The sequence below is a fragment of the Calliphora vicina genome, chromosome 5, assembly GCF_958450345.1.
Source record: "Calliphora vicina chromosome 5, idCalVici1.1, whole genome shotgun sequence".
Taxonomy (NCBI): Eukaryota; Metazoa; Arthropoda; class Insecta; order Diptera; family Calliphoridae; genus Calliphora; species Calliphora vicina.
In genome coordinates this window covers 95,966,507-95,989,036 of record NC_088784.1, presented here as the reverse complement: position 1 = coordinate 95,989,036, position 22,530 = coordinate 95,966,507, and the positions used below count along the sequence as shown (strand labels likewise).

General features: G+C 30.7%; 1 protein-coding gene across 3 annotated transcripts in view; it reads left to right on the top strand.

Moving 5' to 3' along the window:
- robo1 (roundabout 1) overlaps positions 1 to 22,223 on the top strand; it is a 170,565-nt gene extending 148,342 nt beyond the window's left edge. Inside the window, exons 13-22 of one of the 3 annotated variants that reach the window (XM_065510997.1) lie at positions 9,790 to 9,882; positions 10,036 to 10,234; positions 11,874 to 11,995; positions 12,196 to 12,348; positions 12,455 to 12,761; positions 16,045 to 16,271; positions 16,361 to 16,556; positions 19,589 to 19,697; positions 19,782 to 20,117; positions 21,251 to 22,223. In XM_065510997.1, coding sequence (XP_065367069.1) covers positions 9,790 to 9,882; positions 10,036 to 10,234; positions 11,874 to 11,995; positions 12,196 to 12,348; positions 12,455 to 12,761; positions 16,045 to 16,271; positions 16,361 to 16,556; positions 19,589 to 19,697; positions 19,782 to 20,117; positions 21,251 to 21,836 — 2,328 coding nt within the window. In that variant the 3' untranslated portion in view covers positions 21,837 to 22,223. Of the gene's footprint in view, positions 1 to 9,789; positions 9,883 to 10,035; positions 10,235 to 11,873; positions 11,996 to 12,195; positions 12,349 to 12,454; positions 12,762 to 16,044; positions 16,272 to 16,360; positions 16,557 to 19,570; positions 19,698 to 19,781; positions 20,118 to 21,250 lie in introns of all 3 variants that reach the window. The other 2 variants (XM_065510996.1, XM_065510995.1) reach the window with 2 other exon arrangements.
- The last annotated feature ends 307 nt before the right edge of the window (positions 22,224 to 22,530 follow it).

The window sequence follows — 22,530 nt, the reverse complement described above, 5'->3', positions numbered from 1 at the left end:
CCTCAAAAGATTAGCAGTTCTTTTAGCTCGGAATCCATATGTTGCCAGATAGATGGGAAAAGGTCCCGCATTTCAAGGTAAAACGCCCAATATATTTTATAAAGTATTAATTGTCTGAGTGTTACTTCACTTTTTAATAAAAATTAAATGCACAAAATCTGCACCCAACAGTGACATTTGATCCCCGATAATTACAAGTGGGTTTTTTCTACTATTTTTGAAATTATTGCATTATAGTTTTTTATTGCCAACACTTTACTGCACTTAAAGCGGAAAATTTCAATCATGCATGAATTTTGGGACACCTTTTAAAACTATATATATATATTGAATTTAGTAAATATGTTTATATGTTTGCTAGTTTTTTCATTTGAAAACTTTTCTACTTCATGTTTAAATAAATTTTTAATATAAATAAAAATTTAAATAAAAAAAAAAAAACTGAAAAGCTTTACAGTAACTATATTAGGAGCCAAAGGCGCTAACTCGACTTTTTGAAAACAATATTTTGCATATAAAAATGTTTACTGTTTTAAAATTTACCTTTTTCATTTATTTCCATTTAGAAACCTAGGATAAATGTGATTAATGACTTAAGTTGAAAATGAAAATCTAAAATATAACTAGAAAAGTGGAGTTAATCACTTTGGCGAATGAGTCGTCCCACAGTGGAGTCGATAGGAAAAAAAGTGGTAATAAATCCGTATCATTTAAATATTAGTTAAATTGTAGAATTGTATACAAAATAATAGTACAGAAGGTGTTACGGTCCGGTTGGCCTGGCGAGCAAGGTTGGGACCTCCCTGAGGTCAATACATGCCCGAGCTAGTTGGGAACGCCAGGCCAACCAGACCGTAACAAAGGACATAATCATTCTGAAATATAAATTTATGACTATCCTGTTAAAACACAAGGTGAATGCAGGGTGTGAAATTTGACCACCTATATCTAGTTAGCAAAACTTTATAAATAAATACTTTTTCGATAATTAACCAACTTTCACATTCACAATTTCGTATAGAATTTAACAATGTTTGAGCAAAATTTTGAGTCCGCCCATCCGTCCTTCCATCCTTTAGCCAATCTTTCATTCTCGATTTGTTCTGTTTTGTAGCCGATTATTTTTTTTGTTTATTATAATTATTTACCAAGACTTTTTCCTATTTTCGCTTTACTGTGCTCAAATGTTTTTATGTTAATATTGTCACATACCACCAAATTCAGAGACTGGCGCTTGTATAGCTGCTATTACAAGCATTTACATTTATGTTATTCAATATTTTTTTTACATTTTTTTTCAAAACAATGTTGTAGCCGTCATTATTATTGTTGTTGTGTGTTTTAACAAATATTCAAAGTTTTTGTTGTGGCTGTGTTGTTTATTTATTTATATGTTCAATTTATACATGATAGTTTGGCCGGTTTTTTGTTTTGCTAAAAACGTTTGTTAAATAGAAACTGCAAATAATATTGCTTATTTATCATGGTTTTAAGATCTTTATATGACACTTTTTCTATAAGAGTGGGTATGTTGTTGTTATGTTGGTTTTCCAGCTATAATTTTCGAAAGTTAAGCAAATTAAGTGTTTATACAGAGAGACTGCAAAAAAAGTAAACTCAAATTAAACTTTATTAATTAATTTAAGTTGATTTTGATTTAAGTAACAACAAAAAAAACCTGTTGTTCTCTAATAGAATATAGATTTGATGTTATCTCAACAACATTCTGATGTTGTCAACAAAAGTGACTTGTCATATAAAAGTAATTAAAGTAAATATTGGACAACAGATTTGAATCGTAATCGATACTGAATTATTTTTTCAAATGTTAAAATCCGATTGGAAAATATTTGAGTTATTAAAATGTATACTCAAGCTCTCTGTAATGCAAAGAGAAGGCAATTGGTTACTTTACTTATCCCAGGTAATCTAGCTTGAAGTCAATTGTCACCCTAGTGCCTCTAAGTAATATATAGAGTAGTCACTTAAATCATTTTGTTGTACTGCACTTTAGAAAGTAGTTATTTTACCCACCAAAAGTAATCTATTGGAGAGTTGTCGAAGGAAGGTTGTTTACAAGTAGCCAGTTATTGGACTGTCAATTAGATGTTTGATACTGTTACGAAATTGTACTTGAATTCAAATATAACGATTTTAACGGCTGATTTAAAAGTAACATAATGCTTTCAAATAACAGTGCTGTAATAGCAAACTGTAACATATCTGTGGGCATTATTAACATTGAATAAAAGCTTTCAGTTGACCATTGATCGTAAGTTAGCAACGCGACCGTATATTCGAATTCGAATATTCAGTTAAAGAACATTGTAGAAAGTACACCGCAGATGGCGTATGTATTACAAAGCTCTAGAAAATACGAACTTTGACAGTTAAAGAGCAATCTGGAGTGCAGATGGCAGTGTTATAAATAGTGGCAGAGCTTGCAGTCGTGAATTAGTTTATCAGAGACGCTATTTGAATAAACATCAACTGAGTGCCTTAAAGGGTGCTGTGTTTTTCAAGTGAATTCGTGTACATTATAAAGTGTGTCTGTATTTCTGTGAATTTATAAACGTGTATAAAAACATTGAGTGACTATTTAATTTTGTTGTTGTACATTTTAAATAAATAAAGAGTTGTTACAATTTACAAACTACTAAACGGCTTTTATTTGCAATCAAAACTATCCGGTTTATTTAAAGGAAATAAACCAACGTTTTGAAAAGGTTAAAACGTAACAATACGATATAGAGTCCATATAGCCATCCGTCTGTATTTTGAAATCTACTTTCCGTAGCCCCCAAATAACTTACATACATGATTCATACATCAATATATCCGCTATAGACCCGTTTCGGTTGCTATGTAAAATCGAGAAAATCGTCAAACAAATTTTAGCTTTTTTTTATCTATATCTGGATTACTAAGTTATTAATATAGACAATATCTAGAGATATATATTTCAAAGTCCATTGCAACGATATATAAGACTATGTTGGACCTACAATGGGTCAAAATTGGAAAAAATATTTTTAACCCGAATTTTTTTTTCACAAAAAAAAAATTGTTTGTCAATAATTTTTTCACTAATTTTAAAAAAAAAAATTTTCTATAAAAAAAATTTGAGAAAAAAATTTAAGTTTTTTAAAAAAAAAAAACAATTTTGAAAAAAAAAAATTAAGTTTTGTTTACCAAAAAATATTTGAAATGTTTATTTTAAGGGTATTTAAATTTTCTATAAAAAAATTTAAGATTTTGTTTTAAAAAAAATTAAAAAACTATTTTGAAAAAAAAAAAAAATTATGTTTTGTTTACCTAAAAATATTTGAAATGTTTATTTCAAAGTGTAATTTGCTCTCTTACTTGTTTTAACTGGTTATTTCAGGCCAATTTGCACCGGTATATGTTAAAATAACCCTTTATGTAGCTGAACAAGTAAACAGTTAGGTAGCTACTAGGGTATTCATTCGACTAATGATCGTTCGATTAATCGAATAATTTCTTACGAATAATTATTCGGACAATTTTAAAATGGCTATTTTCGAATAACGAATAATTCGAACAATTCTATGTAGAATAATCGAAGAAAACGAATAAATGTTCATATATATTTAAATTTATTAAATTGCTTAAAATTTTTCATAATTCCAAATTTAAATAAGTAATAATGACCCACAAAATTACATTGTTTCTGAAATTCGACAAATAACTAAAGATAAAGGGAGTCTTTCGATCACTGTAGATGAGTGTTCCGATAGCTCATTATATAAATATATAAATATTACTGCAAGAAGTTACAATTCTAAAAACAAATCTTTCAAAATTTTTAACTTAGGACTTGAACCAATGAAAATAAAAGGTACGGAATAAAATATTTGTTATTTAGCTGGCGAAATATTAGAAACCGCAATTAATAATCAAAATATTAACTTAGATTAAAGTAGAGTTGGATGTGATTTTAAACGATCATCGAAAGTGATATTGAGGATGACATTTATAATGATTACATTGAAATAGATGAAGGCCATGATCTTAAAATATATGTATATAAGTGATGTTATTAACCGAGTACGTAAGTGTTGCAAAATATTTAATAAATCGAATGATAAACACAAGTATTGCAAACTAACGTTTTGTTGCAAGAAAAGCATGCAGTTCGTCTTATATATGATTTTGAACATCGTTGAACATCTTTGTTAACATGATAATAAACAGTTTGCGTATTTGTAAATGCGTCAATCATGCACTGCCTGACTTCAACTTAGCCACGTTCACTGACAATGATATCAAACTTTGGACAGATTCCCTTTATTGAGTAACTCCTCAAGACCACTTTATTAAGCAAAGATTCGGCAACGTTGATAGAACTTGATGTCCAATACAATTTGTTATAAATAATTTAGAAATAGTGAATAATTAATTTACTAAAGAATTAGTTACTCAATTTAAAACCCGAATTAATGAACGACATAAAAAAGTTCTTAATACGTTTATATTGTATAAAGCATAGCTCCAAAACAGAAACTAAAGTGTTTGCTAATCAATTTTGTTGTAGATTGTTCGAGAGTTAATCTGATCCGAATATTTCTGTTGAAAATTTAATGATGGACTTTGTTTTCGAATGTTTTTTAACATTATCAATACTTGAATTGTTAACTTTAACATTCACCCCTATCGGCAATAACATGTGAAATTTTGTTCCCATGAAATATCCATTTCCCTCGAAGGGAAAATTGCTATCGGGAATATCATGATGAACTTTACATTCACAATAGTTGATTTTGTTCGTAACAGCTGTTTATTGTTTACAAAATTACATCTAAAAATTTCACAACAAGGGGAATTTTTTTCACGTGAACAAAGTTGATGAACGAAAAAAGGAAAAGGGAAGATATTTCATTTGAAATGTTGATACGCGATAGGGGTGATTATTTTTTGTTTTTCTTTAACAATGAAATATTAAAAACCCGTCATCAAAACTTCATTCTTTACTTTTTTAAAAAATTGTAATTATTCGAATAATTCGATTAATTTTAAACGTGTGATCGAATTATTCGAGCAAGTTAAAATCTCTTATTCGAATTATTCGTTTTATTCGATCAAGAGAAAAATCGAATAATTCGAATACCCTAGTAGCTACTAAGGTAACTGAATCTGTGAAACCGGTATGCGAATCCAATTTGTTGAATACTTTGAACCAATTATCAGATAGTCTCATTGTAGTTAATCAACGCCCTGCTTAGGACATGTAAGTGTTAAAATAACTAGCCACTTCTGTAACTAGTTGTCACCCTAAGTGATAGGTAAAATCACTAGTTTGGTAACAGTCACCAAGAACTGCTGGTTATGCATTTATTTATGTATGTCATATAATTGTATGGTACTGTCTGAATTTGTACTCGTATTTTCATTACATTACCAAACAAATTTAATGTTTATTTAAGCGTTTTTGTGTATCTGCTGTAGGCCATGATCTCTTCATTTCGCTACAATTCTACCAAAAATTACAATATATTTAATTTTTGTTTTATCAACGCGTGTTTTTATTTGTACTTAAACAACAATATAAATTGAATTGTTTGCAAGTTGTATGCGGAATTCAATGAATGCACAGCATAACAATTATTCAATGTATTTAGCCGTTTATTTAAGTGTAAAATAAATATTTATTAAAAGATAACAACAGTTTGCATACACATATTTGCAAATAAATTTATAGATATTTAAATAAATAGTAAGGATAAAACAGGATGTTCAAAAAGGGATGCTAAATAAAAATGGGAAATTTCATTAAGCTGTCATAAGAGAAATTTTCAGTAGAAATTTTTTTCTAACTAAACGATTAAATCCATTTATAAATTTCAGATGATTTGTTGTATTTACAAGGAATGTACTGGAATCTCCTAGTACAAGTCTGGTCCTATAGAGCAAAACTAAACATCTATTCTCCATTTGTAAGGACCCATATTCCCGCAACTTTCAAAAGTCGTCCCTACTCTTTAGCGCCTGTAGATTTTCCTGCAGATTTTTCAACTCAACTCTGTGTTGTTACGATAGCATCGTATGAAATCATAAATTCACGGTTTATGTTTGCAATTTTCTTGATTGTTTTTTCTTCATACATATGTTTGTATGTAGGTAGATACTCTGCATATTGTAACATATGCAGATATTTTCACACGCAGTTCTTTGGTTGTAATCGGTGTTGATGATATATTTGTATTGCATATGTAAACATGATGTTGCAGTTGCATTTCGCAACACAATGATAAGGGAATAAAAGGGAACTATAACTATGAAATAATAGTTTTACAAATATAAAATATGAAAGCGGGCGGTAAAAAGTAAATGCAAGTAAAAAATGAAACCAATATAAATAAATACTTATGTATTTATATGCATTCGTATATTTCAAATTTATGCTGAAGGTACAGTGGGCTAGAAACTATAGTAGATTCTGAGAATGAGTTAAGCTTTCAGAATTATGTGTTCATAAATAAAAACATAAATTATTTAAAAAAAAAAAATAGATTAAAAAAAATTAAAAAATTTTTTGGTGAAAATTTGTGGGCCGATTTTCTCGATTTTAAATAAGAACAAAACCGGGACTATTCTTGATATATTTATGTATCAATTAGGTTTGTTAGTCATTGGTGGGCTTTGGAAAGTTGATTTCAACAGACAAATCTGGACGTGGCTATATCGACACTGATATCTATAACAATCCAGAATATATATATATATAATATAGGGTCTTAAATGAAAAATGTAGAAATTACAAACATATGTATATAGGGTGAAGGGTATGGTATAAAAAGAGCCATCATTACCACAATATGAAAAAAGATATGAAAAATTAATAATAATAATTGCTGCCCACTGTATTTATTTCATAACTTACTTGCATGCAAATACTATGCATATTTAAATATGCATTCATATATGTATTCTTATATTGGAGTATAGATACATACATGCATATATAAGTTACGAGGTAAATGTTTACAGTATTGAAACAAAATGTAAAATTATGTATTTAAAATAAAATCAATATTTACTACCCCTAGGAAAATATGTATGAAAAAATTGTGTACAATATTTCTTGAAAATAAAGGGATTTATGTGAAGTTTAAAAGCTATACTTATGTGAACATATTATTTAGAAGAAGTTAAGGCACGTATTTGCTACATTATTGATCAAAACTATTGATAGATGAAGATTTGTAAGGATATGTTTCCACCAGTTTTAAAAGAATGTCCTGCAAAAACACAGTAATGAGATGCTTTCATTTATAAGCTCATTGAAGCAGCTAAAAGGTCTAGAAATAGAGCATTATAGATTTGTCCATTAAAATAATTTATGAACTTGCTGGAAGATGGCACTGTATATAAATGGTGGTTGATGTCAGTTTAGTTGAACATCAACTGTATTACCAGTGTATTCTTCTACATTACCAGTTTGCTTTTAAAGTGTGTAATATAAATATCTGTATTAAAAGAATTGTATAAATTTAAATAAATAAAGAGTTGTTATTAAACTGCTTTTATTTGCCATCAAAAGTGTTAGGTATATTTAAAAATATACACGTAATTAAAAGACGTTTTTAAATGGTAAAAACTTCTATTATTTCAGAGCCGAGCCTTCTATTTGATATGAATATATATTGATTTACATTTCATTTACTCTCTGATTTTACGTGCTTAATGTTCATTAGCTTTAGTGTTTTCATATTTCAAAAATTTTTTGAACAAACTGAAAAAACCAAAATTCTGGAACAAAATTACCTTTAGGTAAGGCTTGACACGTTTTTAGTCATTTTAGAAATATACATTTTTTTTTAGAAAAATTTCGAAATTTTTTGTTTTTAAAACGGCATTAAAAATTGGAAAATGCATATACTCTCTTAATTTTTAAATTCAAATGAATATAACTTTAGAGTCAGTGACGATTTGTAAACAATTCTTTTTTTGTTTGACATATACATTTGTAGTTAGTCCAATAAAAGAATAAAGGAGCAAATCGGGAAATATTTGTACCCGTTTTTATCAAAAAACTGGAGTATGGTGGGTGAAAATGTTGATAATTTAATTTTCAAATGCGAATATCTCCTAAGCTATACGAGATAGTTGATAGCCACGACGAGGTTTTTTGTAGTGCTCGATGAGGTGATTCTACATGTGTAAGTTTTTTGAAATCGGAACACAAACAAAGAAATAGGATCGTTTTAAAAATTGATCATACCCGAGTCCTACTTTTGGACCCCTAGCCGCACCTCTGGTGGACTCATTCGGTCAAAATTCAAACTTTAAACTCGACAACACTACGTCTTTGCACATGTCAAATTTCATTAAAATCAGACTAAGGCTTTAGATTTATTTCACTCTTTTTTTCTATACCACTTTGCACTGCACGATGTAGCTAATTACTACGAGTTATGTATTTTGATAAAATATTAGGGGATATTTGTATTATTTTTTCTGAATAAAATGAAAAGTTGTGGATAGATTTTAATTATTTAGAGCTTGTTTTATTTGGAACTTCATTTTCTAAATGTTTAAAAAAAATTCGAAATTTTTCTAAAAAATTATTTTTTATTCCAAAATTAATTAATATTTCTAAAACGACTGCGAAGATTATAAACATGTTAAGCTTTACTTGAAGGTAGTTTCGTTGCGGAATTTCGTTTTTTCAGTTTATTCAATAAAGTAAACCACTTTTGAGTTACGCGAATATATGTTGTGCAACCTCCCCCATTTTCGAAATAACGGTATATCTCGAAAATACGAGCTAACCTAAAAAAACGGTTAGCACCACTGAATTCAGCGTACCCGAATTAGTTTAAGCCGCTGGGTGCCCCTCTTGACAGAAAAAAGTGTCAATTTCATGCACAGTGTAATCAATGTCGCTATTGCACAAAACAATTTATCGTTAAAGAAATGTAGAAAAGCAGCAGAATAAAATAAGACATTTTACTTTATTGGACTTCTGAATTCTGGGCACATTTATTTGGGCATATTTATACTTTCTTCTTATTTTCTATTGGTAGAACATAAAAATATATGTACACATCCGAATCTTTCGATCTGTATGCCTAAAAAAGTGTGTATTCTGATGAAAGGTAGACAATTCTACATAGCATGTAGGAGAAAGAACATGCTCTATTTGTGTAGAACAATTTGGTAGAAAATACGTTCTTCTTTCAATTCTACTTACTTGCACAATAAACGTCGATATACTTATACCGGGAAGAGTGCTAAAAGAAAATAGTAAAAAATAGTATTTATCAAAACCTCTACTGCCAGAAGATAATTAACATTTTCAGAAAATTATTGCTTCAGATATTCCTTGCATAAAAGACTAATTTTAATATAATTTATTTGGATAAAAAATGTGCATGCTTACTAAATTTTTTTAACATTACACAAGCTGTAAAATAAAAATTTACCAACGTTTTGTAAATTTTTATTTATATAACTTTTCCAATTAAAATATTAATAGAGTTTTGCATGATGGTGCCACAAAATAAACAAAAATTCGAAATAAACTTTAATAATAGGAAATAATATTAATATAGCCAGCACCTAAAAGTATGCTAATTATTTTTTAAATCAGTCGTTTCTCTCACACATGCTTATGCAGTGTTAGTGTGTTTGAGAATGTATGTATGTTATGATGGTGGTTATTTTTATATAAATTGTTAAATAAATTTACATTTTAATATAATTAAACTGAAATTAGTTCATATATTGTATATTTAATGATTTTTTTTTATTTTATTCTCTTTATAGGTGGTTGAATTAATTGATGCTGCTGCCATAAATTCCACAGCTGTGCGTCTCGATTGGGTAATGCATGTCAGTGTAACAGAGAAATTTGTTGAGGTATGTAAATTTACAAGAGAATAATACAAATATACTTGAGTATGTTTTGCAAACAATTAAGTGTAAAAACAAACACACTTATAATTACTTTCCGTGTGTGATTTTTTTGGCTTCAAACAAATTAATTAATTTTATTTTTTTCTTAATTTTTAGGGCCTGTATGTACGCTATCGTGATGTTAGCGCCAATTCACAGCAATACAATATAATGACGGTATTAAATCCCTCAATTGAATCTCATGTGGTGGCCAATTTAAAGGAGTATACGAAATATGAATTCTTTTTGGCGCCCTTCTTTCAAACGTTGGAGGGTCAGCCGAGTAATTCGAAAATTGTGCAAACCTATGAAGATGGTAAGTTTAAGGAAGATGTTAGAAACTGTTTACAAAACTAATTTTGTAGGCAAAACTTCATCATGTTAAAGTAGTGTAGATTTCCAAGTCACATATTGTAATTTAAAGTTACAATATTGTAGATCAAAGTTCTCTTCTACATTTTAAATATTCAGGATTTTATTAAATAATTTATTTTATAAATTTTCGTTTTTTATTTTTTGCGGTATGCTAGCATTATTATGTTTTTATAACTTTACCACAACTTTGTTGCAAATTTTAAAGTTGCAGGTGTTGCCTTGTTAATATTTTGCATTTATATTAATAAAATTATAAATATTTTGTGTTGCATTTTAATAAATTTCATTAAAAAACCTCATCAAAAAGTTACAGTTTTAAACATACAAAAACTTTACAACATTACAAAAATAATAATAAAAACTAACCACCAGAATAAATATTTTTTTATGATTAAAACTATACACAACCCACAGGTTAAAAGAGACACCCAACTGTTAGAGAATTTTAAACTGAGTGCACTTGCAACTGCAATATAAACTTTATATAAAAGGGAATCGTTAAATTAATTCATGTTAAACAGGACTAAATTTTTAGTGCCAAGTAAGAGGGTTAAAATACTGTCCCATAGCAACAAAGATTTTAGCAACAAGTGCAAACTCGAATCAAATTACTGTCTAAATATTTATGAGAATAAGATCCTTACAGCACGAAATTCCCTAAACAATCTTTAATAATTCCAATAATCATGATAAAATTCGGGAAGAGGTCAAAAATGAAGAGCTCAAGGAAAGGTTCAGATATTTTCGGAATGTAAAAGGAATTTTAACATGATTATTGGAATTATTAAACATTGTTTGGGTAATTTCGAGGAGTAAGTACAACACTTGATATAGTTTTGAAATTCTGAAAATTTGAGTCAAATCAAGCCTATTGAAACCGTATCACCGAATTTATTATACCCTTCACATTCGTAAGTTTGTCATGCCGTTAGTAATTTCCACAATATAATTTTCCGACCCTATAAAGTATATAAATTTGGATCCTAATAGATAGCGGTGTCGATTAAGCCATGTCCGTCTGTCTGTCTGTCTGTCTGTTGAAATCAACTTTCCGAAGCCCCCAAATAACTTACATACACGGTTCATACATCAATAATGATAGATATTTCAAAGACATTTGCAACGACGTATATAAGACCATAGTAAGTTGGACCTGCAATGGGTCAAAATCGGAAAAAATATTTTTATCCGAATTTTTTTTTTCTAAAAAATTAAAATACCATTTTTTATCCGAATATTTTTTTCGCTAAATATTAAAAAAAAAAATGTACAAAAACAATTCGAAAATTTTTTTTTTCTAAAATATTAAAATAACAACTTTGGAAATAAAAAAATTTTGTTTTTCTAAAAATATTTAAAATTTTTATTTTGATGTATAATTTGGTGAAGGTTAGATAAGATTTGCCACAGCCGAATATAGCTCTCTTACTTGTGTACAATACATTTTGTGAGTTTTTATAATATTAGACAAATTAATATCACAGTATCTTAAATTTAAAACTGAAATAATTAATGAATTCATACCTATACTCAACCTTTTTCATTTCTAAATTTTTTTCCATAATTCTTTTTCCTTTCAGTACCCTCTGCCCCACCTGACAACATACAAATTGGCATGTATAATCTAACGGCTGGCTGGGTTCGTTGGTCGTCACCACCACCTCAGCATCATAATGGCAACTTGTTGGGTTACAAAATAGAGGTAAGTGTCGATTTTCTATGTTTTTCGCTAAATAGAGAATTCCAAAATAATGTTTAGATTTTTGTGCAACTGAATAATTAATATTGCTACAGGACAACAAAAAAATATGAATTTTAATGTGTTTACTCAACCACTTTACAAAAAAATTTCTCCCACTATTTTTGCTTTATTCCCATGTATTTTTTTTATTGTTATTACAGGTAACGGCTGGAAATACCATGAAGGTTTTAGCCAACATGACTTTAAATTCCACCACTACTTCGGTGTTGTTAAATAATTTGACCACAGGAGCCACCTATAATGTACGCCTGAATTCGTTTACCAAAGCGGGAGAAGGGCCCTACTCACAGCCGGTAAATAGCTCTAACTGCTTTATTCTATTGTGTTGCGAAAAATATTAACTTAATGGCTTAATTTACCCCTATCTGTATGTGTGCTTTTGTATATTTACTTCAACAGGTATCGCTGTTTATGGATCCTGCACATCTGGTGCATCCACCACGTGCCCATCCCAGTGGTTCGCACAGCAGCATTACTGGCCATGCGGGTGAGGGTGGCCATTTTGCTTATCATCCCAATGGCGCTGGTATGCCTGATGATGCTGCCACTACAACAACTCAACGCAAGTCAACAACAGTTGTTCACGAAACATGGTTTATGGCTTTGGTGATAACAATGCTTTTGGCCATATTAATATCCGCTGCAGCGGCCATGTTGTTTTTCAAACGGCGTCATCAGTTGACCAAGGAATTGGGTCATTTAAGTGGTAAGTGGAAGGAGAAGTAGGATGAGGAAAATAGTTTATTGTGCTGGCAAAATAACTGTCTGAGTAATGCGAAACATTTGAGTAATATGGCATAAAGAAGAGCACAAAGAGAGAAAATTTATAAAGAATGTCACAAATTGAATACAGATTATAAGGAAAATTATGGTACGAAGGACCATAATTCATTTAAGGCATTTTTTGCTGTTAAGAATTTACTTAAGATTAATCAGATTTTCAATATAAATGGATATCAAAGGATCATTTTGTACAACAAATTTGATTTATTTAAAAATAAATAAATTTTGTAATTTTGAAGAACCATTTATTAGTAAATATGTTTTTTATGGATCAAAACTATTTCAAAGACTGATAAATCATTTTTGATCAGACATAACATGATTTTTATACCCTTTACCATATAAGTTTGTCATTCCGTTTGTCATTTCTACATTTTTCATTTGCGACCCCTCAAAGTATTATATTCTGGATCGTTATAGATAGCGAAGTCGATGTAGCCATGTCCGTATGTATGTTTAAACTTTCCGTAGCCCCAAATTACTTACATACATGATTAATACATCAATACATATATCGAGAATTCTTCTTAAACATAGCTGAGATATAAAGAAAAAATCAGGACAACGTCGATTTTTAATCTATATCTGGATTACTAATTCATTAATATAGAAAATATGGATATCCTATAATATATAATGAAATGACCTCTGCAACGGCGTATATAAGACCTACAATTGGTCAAAATCGGGAAAAATATGTTTTACTCCGATTTTTTTTTTACCCAACAATTTTTTTCAGATATAAATTTATTTTTTTTTGGAAATTGAAATAAAGTTTGGAAAATAAATTAAAATTTTTTTTTTTAAATTTTAAAATTATTTTTTTTTAAATTTGTAAGATTCGGCACAGCCAAATATGGCGCTGTTACTTGTCGGTTAGTCCCATTTAAATGAGACCTACAATTGGTCAAAATCGGGAAAAATATTTTTTACTCCGATTTTTTTTCCAACAATTTTTTTTTCAGAAATAAATTTAATTTTTTTGGAAATTGAAATAAAGTTTGGAAAATAAATTTAAGTTTTTTATTTTTAATTTAAATTTTTTTTTTAATTTGTAAGATTCGCCACAGCCGAATATAGCGCTGTTACTTGTCGGTTAGTCTCGGTTAGTCCCATTTAAATGAAACTTGACATGTGCAAAGATGAGGTATTTTCGAGTTTACGTTTTGAATTTAGACCTAGGGCCCACTAGTGGGCCCTAGTTGCGCAGCCAGGGGTTCCCAAATTAGGACAACTCGGGTATCTTAAATTTCTTCGTTTCCAATTTCAAACAAATTCCATATATAAAATCTCCTCGTCGAGAACTACAAAGAAGCTCGTATTGGCTTATTTTATAGCTTAGGACATATTCACAATTGAAAATTAAATTTTTCCACATTTTTACCCACCATGCTCCAGTTTTTTGATTAAAGCGGATCCAAATATTACCCGATTTTCTTCTATTAGACTAACAACGTATATGTTAAATAGAATAATTGTTTCTAAATCATGACTGCTTCCAAAGTTACAAGCATTTGAATTTAAAAAAATGTAAAAAAGGAGATTTTTCGTTAGTTTTTTGGAAAAAAATACTTTTTTTCTTATTAAGTATCCAAAACATTTCTAAGAAAATGTATAAAGAATTTATACTTAGTGAAAAGCTAACGCCACATAAAATATTTTAATTGAATAAAAATATGAAAATTGTTGATACCGTGGGGAGCAGGTACATCCAAAAAACATTTTTGTATGAAAAAAAAACTTTGTTTCTTTTTAATTTATCAAAAAAATGTCTAAGAAGATGTATAAGCAATTTATACTTCTTGAAAAGCTAACTCTACGTAAAATATTTTATGTGAAAAACATTTGAAAATTGATCCGAAAAACAGTTTTTTTTATATAAAATTCTAATTTAGGGCAACAATTCTCAAATCCCATATTCGATATCAAAATATAGTAACTCATTTTAGATGGCCCAATATGCTGTTCATTACTTTGTAAAGATTTTCGATATCACCGCCCCTGGTATGGATATTATTGCAAAAAAAAACTAAAATATCCCATTTTTGGGATTTTTAAAAACTTTTTTAGGAATTTCGGGATTCCTGATAACAAATTTCAAAATTTGTTTTTATTTTTTCATTTTTAATAAAAAAAATCTATATAACTGTAAAATTTTATTACAAAATATTCATAAATAAAAATTTAATTTCAGTTGGAAAAATTGTTATCTTCACAAAAACTCAATAATAAGCATTTTTTGTCATATTTTTCAAAAAAGTATTCCACAAATATTTTAATTGTCAAAAGTTATACATATATATATATATATATACATATATATATACATATATATATATATTTTTTCAAAATAGATAAAACTTTAAGAAGAAAATTTAGTAATTTCTCTAAAAAAATCAGAAAATTATTTTCGATTAGGAGCCCTATTCAATTGAATTAGGTTCGAAAGACCACATCTACCGAGGTCTTTTTGGAAGACCATTAGCCTTTAGATTGCCTGAACAAACATCCTCAAATGCATTCACTAATATTCACACCCTATCTAAACAGTTTAATTATTCTATAAAAAATCATTAAATGTTAACTTGAATTTCTATAAAACCTAGTGAATTTTCAATAAATTTTACACTAATTTGTTATACTCAGTAATAATGAGTGTCATTATCATTACATGGCCTGCAAACAAATTGTCCATTCAATACTTTTTCTACACTCTTTAGAAAAAGTTAATTGTCACCAATTTGTCCCTAACAAACATGACATTTTTCATATACAATTTTTTTCTCTCACTCTTAACAATTCTATACTAGTAATTTACAACATTTTCACCAATTTCTAAATCAATCATGGTCAGGGTAGTAATTAATTTCAGTCTGTGTAGCAAAACAGAAAAAAAACTACAATCCTCTATGTATATTGACACTCTAATGACTTCCTTTAAAAACAAAGTGGATTTCGTTAACAAACAGAAAAAAAATCTTTACAAAAATCCTTAATTAACTCGATACTAAAAAGGAAAAATGTATAAAAACTAGTATTGAAACTAATAGTATTGTATAATAAAAGACTAAACCAAATAGTATTGATTACCAAATAAAAAAATACAGCTTTCTTTTATATAGTCATACATGTTTGCACCAAAAAAACTTAATAAATATTTTCTGTTTCCTTTTTTCTGTGTATCTTTATCTGCTCACTTTTTTTAGTAGTTAGTGCCAATGAAATTACTGCCTTGAATATCAATGGCAAAGACAGTTTATGGATTGACAGAGGCTGGCGCACCACAGATACCGATAAAGATTCCGGTTTAAGTGAAACGAAACTGCTGTCCAATACCAACAGTCAATCGAATTATAATACATCTATAGATGGTGGCACGGATTATGCCGAAGTGGATACCAGAAATATGAGTACATTTTATAACTGCAGAAAGGTAAGTAAAACAAACCAAAAAAATATATCTCCAACATTATTTTAATATTTTTGTTAAATTTGTTTTTCATATATTTCTTATTCTTTTAGAGTCCTGAAAATCCTACTCCCTATGCTACCACCATGATTATAGGTGCTTCTTCGACGGAGACTACTTGCATGAAAACATCTGGCTCCAGTACAGATCAAGATTCTGGCACACATTCCCCTAATTCTGAAGGCATTAATCCCCACTGTCCCCCTAATGGTCCTACGGCCAAACATAGTTATCATCAATATCCTCCCGGTAAGTACTGGATAATATTGCTTTAAATGTTTAGAATCTGTTTGTCTTTTCTTCAGTTTAAGTTTTTGTTTATTATGTAAAAGTATTGGGTATAGAATAAAATGTTTGTTTAAAAAGTTTATTCAAAATGAAACCAGAACAGTTTCCCTGTGACGGTCTGGTCAGATTTCAGCAGCTCATAACAGATAGGACTCTTTGGCACCACCACATTACCTTAGTACAATGGGTATTTGCCTTTGGTGTAGCTTTGTCTGGTGGACAGGTCTTCACATATGATCTCTTACGCTTCAAGTTAATGCAGATTTTGCATGTCCGAAACATCATTTCGGACATGCAAAATCGGCCTTTAAAGTTTTACGGCTTCAATTCCCTTGCTTTTGGATGAATCCTACTGCTTGCAAACGTTTGGGAATTGTCAATTGAGTAGCTCTTAATGATTTTGTTGAGTTTGACAATAATATTCATGGCGCAATGCCTCCTATTCTTGGTATTTTGGCTGGCCTGGCCGACCTTTGTTTTCCGTGTCAAAATCGTCACTTCTGAACCGAACAAACCATATCCCGCACGTTGAATCCGATAGAACACATTCACCAGAAGCTATGGTGAGCAAGCTGTGTGCTTTAGGGGCACCTTTTTCAAATTAAAAAAATAAAGAAAACTTCCCGCTTATGACGCTTTGTTGGCACGAGATTAAACATTTTCGAAGTATTAAAAACTTTGTTGTTTCAATAACAAAGTGAGAATAAATGAAAGAGATGTACCCTTCAAAATGGCATAGAAGTTACTAAAAACAAAAACAGCGTTCAAAAGTTCATTGCTAGTTCAGTTCTAGTTCAGTTCTAGTTCAGTTCTAGTTCAGTTCTAGTTCAGTTCTAGTTCAGTTCTAGTTCAGTTCTAGTTCAGTTCTAGTTCAGTTCTAGTTCAGTTCTAGTTCAGTTCTAGTTCAGTTCTAGTTCAGTTCTAGTTCAGTTCTAGTTCAGTTCTAGTTCAGTTCTAGTTCAGTTCTAGTTCAGTTCTAGTTCAGTTCTAGTTCAGTTCTAGTTCAGTTCTAGTTCAGTTCTAGTTCAGTTCTAGTTCAGTTCTAGTTCAGTTCTAGTTCAGTTCTAGTTCAGTTCTAGTTCAGTTCTAGTTCAGTTCTAGTTCAGTTCTAGTTCAGTTCTAGTTCAGTTCTAGTTCAGTTCTAGTTCAGTTCTAGTTCAGTTCTAGTTCAGTTCTAGTTCAGTTCTAGTTCAGTTCTAGTTCAGTTCTAGTTCAGTTCTAGTTCAGTTCTAGTTCAGTTCTAGTTCAGTTCTAGTTCAGTTCTAGTTCAGTTCTAGTTCAGTTCTAGTTCAGTTCTAGTTCAGTTCTAGTTCAGTTCTAGTTCAGTTCTAGTTCAGTTCTAGTTCAGTTCTAGTTCAGTTCTAGTTCAGTTCTAGTTCAGTTCTAGTTCAGTTCTAGTTCAGTTCTAGTTCAGTTCTAGTTCAGTTCTAGTTCAGTTCTAGTTCAGTTCTAGTTCAGTTCTAGTTCAGTTCTAGTTCAGTTCTAGTTCAGTTCTAGTTCAGTTCTAGTTCAGTTCTAGTTCAGTTCTAGTTCAGTTCTAGTTCAGTTCTAGTTCAGTTCTAGTTCAGTTCTAGTTCAGTTCTAGTTCAGTTCTAGTTCAGTTCTAGTTCAGTTCTAGTTCAGTTCTAGTTCAGTTCTAGTTCAGTTCTAGTTCAGTTCTAGTTCAGTTCTAGTTCAGTTCTTGTTCAGTTCTAGTTCAGTTCTAGTTCAGTTCTATTTCAGTTCTAGTTCAGAGCAGAGGAAGAACTGACTTGTCAATAAGCTGTCCTAACTGATGCAAAAACATTCACAAACTCGTATCTAAGAACACATGTTGCTCGCACTAGATTTTGTTTCTTTTTACTTCTCTTATCCATATTACAATAATTTCGAAATAAATAATCTAAATACTGAAACCTTATAATACAAAATATAACTTAAGTCATAAATAAAATGTTTGTAGGTCTATGTTTTAACTAGTTAAATAGAAAACTAATAAATTACTATACCTAATACTTTTTTTATTACTTAAGCTTTTTTTCACATCCTTTTTCATTCTTATCCATGCACATTTGTTATCATTATCCTATTGCTTTCTTATTTTTTCGCAAGATTTAGTTTTTGTTCTCGCTAATAACCATATCATAAGATTTTTAAGGTTCTCTTTAATTCTTTTTATCTATTGTTTTATTTAAAAGTATAAATTTCTTTTTATTTGCGTGCAATTGTTTTCGCACTCGATTTGTTAAGCTTAAAGAGATTTTTCATTTTGGTATTTTGTTTATATATTTCAAACATAATACCGTTATCCTTGTTATCCTTTTGATTTTAAACAAATGATTGCTATTGACAGCTGCTCGTTTAGGCAGCAGTAACTGCCTGAGAAGGGGGAATATTTTTGTTGCCAGCTCATTTTGCGTTTTACACTGAAATAAAAACCCTCCCTTTAGTTATTTGAAGGATGCTAGAAGATTTGTTTAAGCCAGAGAACACTAGAAATGTTGAAAGTTTTTGTGAATCATGGCAGTTTTTCAAGTATTTATTTCTTTAATTTAAATTATTCAATAACTAGAGGCTAAATTTCAAGTGTTTCCTGGTAATGTTTTCAACTGCCAACAAAATAAATACAAAACATATAAGTTCAATAGGGCATGATTAGTATTAGAAATACCACGATTTCATTCAGCCTTGGGTCATAGCAAAACGTTTTAGGAAATTAAAACAGATTTGTGCTGGTATTTAAATAATTTGTATTTAGTTGGGGTTTTGTTTATTTATTTCAAATCTAGAGCTGCTTAACATTATTATTTTCTTTAGGCTGTTTTATTATAGAATATTAAATTTTAATTTCATTTTGATTTAAACATGTATAGTATTTATGTTAATTTTTTTTTTCACTTCCTATTTTTCTTTCCCTACTCCAACTCCAACTTGATGTCGTTACCAAAAAAAAAATATAAATGTGTTTTTGTTTAAATATTGTTAAAACTAATTAGAACAAATTAATTGGTCAGAATTTTTACCACCACCACCGGAACATCCACCACCAGTACCCTCTTCATGTGGCTATGCCCCCGGCTCACCACAATCCTCAAGGAAAAGCTCCAAATCGGGAGGTTCTGGGTAAGTTTCATAATCAAATACCTCACCTCAGAACGACTTTAATTAATTACACAAAATATTAATTGTAAATTTGTTTCTTTCCAGTGCTTTAAATTCTTCCATACACAGCAGTTCTTCCGGTGGTTTCTCCACCTGGGGCATGGCTCCTCAGTGTGCTGCCGGCGCCGGTGGACGGGTGCCTCCTCAGGAGAATTACTACAATAATCCTTTACCCTGCGTGGGTGGCTCACAAAATCGTTACCAGATTACACCCACCGCTCAACATCCTCCTCCCCTGCCTCCTTACTTTCCTCCCGGAGCTGGTGTAGGCACAGCCCAGCTGCCTCCACGTAATATACATATCCATTATCCGCCACCCAGACATGCTGTTAGTGAATATCAACCCACAGGTACTCACAATTCCCGGTGTTCTAATGGCAGGTGAGTAATGAAAACACTACGCGGTATTTAGATTAAAAATGAACACAATTCGACAAGTTGTAGTTCGTCAGTGCTATGTTATGCAGGGCAAACATTATCTCTTTTGTTCGATGTTTGGTTGAGTCCTACTTTGACTTCGAGGTAATGGTCCTAAGATTTCAGTTTTCCAAATAGTTATAGGAGATGTTAAGGAACGAGATATTATTATCAGGGTATCACTGAAGAGATATAGAGACTGACAGCTCCATCGACCCTGAATCCTTATGTATTTGAAAGTCTATATAACGATGATCTTTACTTTCTCCGGGTTACATTTTCCATCTAGTTTTTAGGGACTGGCAACTCCAGCGACATATTCGGAATCCTTATATTTCGGGATGTCGACATAAAGTTGACCGTCAGTTTGTAAATTGATTGAAATCAACCTTCCGAAGGCCCCAGATATATGTCCAATGTAGATATGTCGGATGTTGTTTTGCAAGTAATGGACCAACGATGTCAGTTTTCCAAATAGTAATACAATGTTAAGAAACGAGATATTCTTTGCATGAAAATATGTCTCTTCAGGGTATCACTATCTAGTTCTTAGGGACTGACAGCTCCATCTCCAGCTACCCTGAATCCTTATATATATGGAAGTCTTTATAACGATGACAGTTACTTCCTCTGGGTAACATTTTCCATCTAGTTTTTAGAGACTGACAACTCCAGCGACATATTCGGAAGCCTTATCTTTAGGGATGTCGACATAAAGTTGAATGTCTGTCTGTATATTGATTAAAATTAACCTTCCGAAGCCCCCAGATATCCCAAATCTATCTCAAATCTCTCTCAAAAGTGAGTAAATACCAATGAATTATTTAATTTTTTTAAGATAAAAAAAACCTAAAACCTAAAAATCTATCCATCGAATAAAATTTAGAAGTTTCGGTTTGTTGAATATTAGGTTCGGTTTTAGAAAAGGTTGATTTCCCTCATATATACAATAAATATAACTAATAGAAGCTATTCCAAATACAAAACTGCTGTTCATTTTATCCAAGTTTAAGTAATTCTTCAGCATTAACATCTTTTGTAATATTCTCCTTAATTTTGCTATTTCTAAACCCCGCTAACTCTCTTTCTCATTCCAGAACCTGCAACAGTTGTGATGCCTTAGCCTCACCTCTGCAGCCACTGCCACCACCCGGTGAGGGTTGGTATCAACCACTACATACGGCTCATATGCCACCCACTAACTCATCAGCACATCAAATCTATCAATGTTCCTCTGAGTGCTCCGATCATTCACGGACTTCTCATTCCAATTCTGCACAACAACACAACCAGCCACCCACACATCATCAACATTCTCACAATCCCCATGCCCATCATCACAGCCACAGTCATGTGGGCGGTGGCAATGATACAATGCGTTCGGAGAGTAGTCAAGAAAATGGCAAATCTTCCAGCCATCGATGTCACAATAAAACCAATCGGTTTCCCGAAATCATTGAAAACGATCAGAAGAGTTTAGCTGCCTCATCGTGTACTTATGAAGTGTTAGGAGAACCTCGCAATTGTAGCGAGTGTTGTAGTAGTTCGCGCGAAGGTGACACCTGCTCGTGCAGTGAGGGTTCCTGTCTGTATGCCGAGGCCGGAGAGCCGGGTATGCCACCACATATGTCGGCGGCAGCAGCTTTGACGAGTGGTCCTAAAATACTAACACAAAATAATTGATATGCAGCAACTTATGGTACAGTTGCCGGTGGTTGTACAGTAGATGCGGGCGGTATGGTCACCGATGTGGTCATCTATTTCTAGTGAAGCAGCTTTTGTAAACCACATTTACCCCCTAACTAGCCGCCGTGTACAGTAAGTGTAAATTTTAATAAAACAAAAGAAATAATTAAAACCTTTTAGCATTTAAACACTATTTTATACATTTATAATTTATTATTAAACACAACTTAACAAAAAATATGCTTAAAAATACAGACATAATCATTGTAAATTGAAAAGCATTGAGATTTTTTCGTAGCCATCGAATAGTTAAATTATTTTTAGTATTGTAAGAACTTTGAAAAATCCTAAATAAAAACAAAATAAAATTATTATAAAAACAAATTCTTTTAAAGAGAAGTTTTATTCGCAAAAATACAGAACAAAAAAAAAATACAACAATTACAAAGTGAAATTCTTGCTTATTTATGGCGTGTTAAGCAGACATATTTCTTTTTCGAATGCTATAAAAATGTTTGGGTTGCCTTTTGTTATAGCAGTTTTCTTGTTTAATGTAGCTAGCACATACTTCTTTCAGGCTGCTAAAAATAAAGGAAAGAAAAAACTATTCCTTGCTTTTTTGTAAAAAAAAAAAATTAGCTTATTTACCAAGGCTCCTGCTAACAATTGAGTTTTGAACTATTGTTAAACT